Source organism: Chelonoidis abingdonii, chromosome 3, assembly GCF_003597395.2.
Source record: "Chelonoidis abingdonii isolate Lonesome George chromosome 3, CheloAbing_2.0, whole genome shotgun sequence".
Taxonomy (NCBI): Eukaryota; Metazoa; Chordata; order Testudines; family Testudinidae; genus Chelonoidis; species Chelonoidis abingdonii.
The window spans coordinates 588,985-592,610 of record NC_133771.1 but is presented as its reverse complement, the minus strand read 5'-3'; the positions used below and the strand labels follow the sequence as shown (position 1 = coordinate 592,610).

The window sequence follows — 3,626 nt, the reverse complement described above, 5'->3', positions numbered from 1 at the left end:
GGAGGGGAACCTGCAGGGGGCAGTGTGGGGACAAGACAGAGGGGAACCTGCAGGGGGCAGTGTGGGGACAAGACAGAGGGGAACCTGCAGGGGGCAGTGTGTGTGGGGAGAATAGGATGGAAGGGAACCTGCAGGGGGCATTGTGTGGGGGGGAATAGGATGGGGGGGCAGTGTGTGTGGGGGGAATAGGACGGAAGAAAACCTGCAGGGGGCAGTGTGGGGAGGACAGGAGGGAGGGGAACCTGCAGGGGGCTGTGAGGGGAGGACAGGAGGGAGGGGAACCTGCAGGGGGCAGTGTGTGGGGAAGACAGGAGGGAGGGGAACCTGCAGGAGGCAGTGTTTGTTGGGGGAATAGGACGGAAGGGAACCTGCATGGAGCATTGTGTGGGGGGGAATAAGACAGAAGGGAACCTGCAGGGGGCATTGTGCGTGGGGGGAATAGGACGGAAGAAAACCCGCAGGGGGCAGTGTGTGTGGGGGGGATAGGGTGGAGGAGAACCTGCAGGGGGCCGTGAGTGGAGGACAGGAGGAAGAGGAACCTGCAGGGGGCCGTGAGGGGAGGACAGGAGGGAGAGGAACCTGCAGGGGGCCGTGAGGGGAGGACAGGAGGGAGGGGAACCTGCAGGGGGCAGTGTGTGGGGAGGACAGGAGGGAGGGGAACCTGCAGGGGGCAGTGTAGAGAGGACAGGACAAAGGAGAACCTGCAGGGGGCAGTGTGTGTGTGGGGAAGAGGACGGAATGGAACCTGCAGGGGGCAGTGTGTGTGTGGGGAATAGGATGGAAGAAAACCTGCAGGGGGCAGTGTGTGTGGGGGGATAGGATGGAGGAGAACCTGCACGGGTCAGTGTGGGGAGGACAGGAGGGAGAGAAACCTGCAGGGGGCAGTGAAGGGAGGACAGGAGGGAGGGGAACCTTCAGGGGGCAGTGTGAGGAGGACAGGACAGAGGAAAACCTGCACGGGGCAGTGAGGAGGACCAGGCCTGAGGATTACCTTGGGTCGAGCTCCTTGGCCACACGTTTTGCCTTGTTCCATTCCTCACCCTCAATGAAGGCATCAATGGCTTCTCGGATGAGGTCCAGGCTGAGGTAGAGCTCAGCTGCCTGCAGAAACGAAGCAGGGTCACGCTTGGGTATTGTCACCTGGAGCTCCAAGGCCAGAGGACATCTGTGCCCATACCATGGGGCCAGAGCCCTGACTGCAGCCTCTGGGCAATGCTGCATTTAGCCCAGGTCCTGTCTACCGACACAGGCCAATGCCAGAGGTTTCAAGCGGAGTGAATTTTGTATCATTTGTAAATTTGGCCACCTCAGTGTTCCATTGTGAAGACTGGCCACTAATTCCTACTCTGTTTCCTGTCTTGTAACCAGTTACTGACCCATGACAGGACTTTCCCTCTTATCCCATGACTCCTTACTTTGCTCAAGAGCCTTTGATGGGGGACCTTGTCAAAGGCTTTCTGAAAATCCAAGCACACTATGGTGATTGGCTCACCCAGTATTTCATACTCCTAGCCTCAGGACACAGCGCCCAACTCCTTCTCTGGGACATGATGCCCCCTTCCCTGCTCGCCCCCCGGTCAACACGCAGAGACTGCATGGCCTCCAGCCCTCCCTCCTCAAGGACAGAGTGGACTGGTCCCACCAAAGGGACTCCTGATCCCTCCCAAGGACTGTGCTGAGATGGCGTCTGAGAAGCAAAGGAGAATGGAATCTGAAATCAATGGACCCAAACTGGGGTGTGGGAAATGAGATGTAATTGGTGGACAAAAGGAGGAGATGCGTCATTCTGCCCTTTTGGGGCTCCTTATATGGAGACGAGGTGGGAAATCAGGACACCATGCCTCTTGGCAAGTTGTTCCAGTAGTTAATGACTCTCACTGCTAAACATTCACACCTTATTGCCAGTCTGAATTCTAGCCTCAGCTTCCAGCCATGTGCACATGTTAGTCCTGTCTCTGCTAGACTGCAGAGCATGTTATGAAATGTTTGTTCCCTCTGTAGGTACTCACAGACTGTAATCAAGTCACACCTTCACCTTTCATCCCACTGACATTAACACCTCCCTCCCTTCAGCACTGTGCTAACAGCAGCAGCCCCTACCGCACTGTACTTCTTCATGGCCACCAGCTGGGGTCCCACCAGCCGAGTCACCTCCACACTCCGGGGCTGGCCCAGGAATTTAATGGCCAGCTCGGCTGCCTGCAGGACAAGAGGCATCAGCGGTAAAAGGGACGGGAGATATCAGAGAGAAGGGGCCCCGTTGGGGGAGAGCCAGGCCTCAGCCCCGAGACCTGGGGGGGAGTGGCCCCATTGGGGAGAGCCGGGCCCCGGCCCCGAGACTGGGGGGAGGGGCCCTGTCGGGGAGAGCCGGGCGCCGGCCCCGAGACTGGGGGGGAGTGGCCCCATCGGGGAGAGCCGGACCCCGGCCCCGAGACTGGGGGGAGGGACGCTGTCGCAGAGAGTCCAATCCTGGCCCTAGCCCCAGGGGATGCGGTTGTTTGAGGCAGAGCCCTCATGGGTCACTGGTGTCCTGCTCTTCTCTCGGGTCTTGGTCAGTCTGAAGCCCCCAGAGTCACTTGGGAGTTGGACATGGTGTCTCTTTGGGGTAGGGGAGCCCCTGGGGAACCAGAGGAGGGGCGGGGGCTCAGGACTTACCTTCAGCCAGCACTTCTCCACCAGCAGGCTGTTACTGGGATCCTGTACCTTCAGGTAGCAGTCCACAGCCCTGGCGTATTCCCCAGCCTGCTCCCACTGCCGGGCCTGCTCCAGCATGCCCTCCAAGCCTCTGCCAAGACCAATACGGGCGGTGAGACTGTGCTGGGCACGGGGGGATGGTGCAGGGATCCTGGCGGGGCCAGGCCCGGGCATGAGCCCTGCACACAGGGAGAGGCAGGTGTAGGGATGGAGAGAGGTTCAGCTGGTGCTGTCTCCTGCCCCTGCCCAGTGCTCAGGGAGGCAGCACACAACAGGCTTTGAGGCCTCGTCGCAGGGAGCAGAGAACTCAGCCAAGGGCTGCACGTCCCTGCACCGGCTCAGCCCAGCGCCCCCAGCCGAACAACCTTGGCCTACCTGGTCCCTTTCTTGGCAGCCTCCTTGTCGTACTCCTCCTGCAGCACCTCCAGCCGGCTGGGGGCATACTCCTTACAGGTCCGCAGGGCGTCGCTCCACATGCCGGCCTCCTGCGCCAAACACACCAGAGCCACAGTGGGGAGGGTCTTTGCTCAGCCTGCTGGGCTCCCAGGCACCCCAGGGCTGATCCAGCCCTGCCCCAGGGGCCTTGATCCAGCCCCTCACCCCCTCACTGCTACTACCATGGTGGGGACACCACAGCCCCTCATGAACCCCCCCCCCCACAGCTACACCTGGGGAGGGGCACCCACAGCCCCTCCCGATCCAACCCCCCAGTCCCCACCAGCTACTCACAGGGTAGGGGTTGTGGGTTCCAGGCCCAGATCAAGTTCTCAGGTGGGGGACAGGGGAGGTGGATCCTCATGAAGACACTGAGCTCTCGGGGGTACAATGGGGGGGTTCCCTACCCAGACACTGAGCTAACAGGTGATGCTGGTGGTAGAATGTCTGTGCCTAACCGGATAAAGAATGTCAGTGAAGCCAAATGGCAAAAATTA

The 3,626-nt window shown here is 60.3% G+C and overlaps 1 protein-coding gene across 2 annotated transcripts in view; it reads right to left on the bottom strand.

Moving 5' to 3' along the window:
* Positions 1–3,626, bottom strand: part of IFT172 (intraflagellar transport 172) — a 139,298-nt gene that overhangs the window by 33,692 nt on the left and 101,980 nt on the right. For both annotated transcript variants that reach the window (XM_075063516.1, XM_075063515.1), the window contains exons 34-37: positions 3,070–3,179; positions 2,656–2,785; positions 2,101–2,199; positions 992–1,101 (exon numbers count right to left, since the gene is read on the bottom strand). In XM_075063516.1, coding sequence (XP_074919617.1) covers positions 992–1,101; positions 2,101–2,199; positions 2,656–2,785; positions 3,070–3,179 — 449 coding nt within the window. The remainder of the gene's footprint in view (positions 1–991; positions 1,102–2,100; positions 2,200–2,655; positions 2,786–3,069; positions 3,180–3,626) is intronic.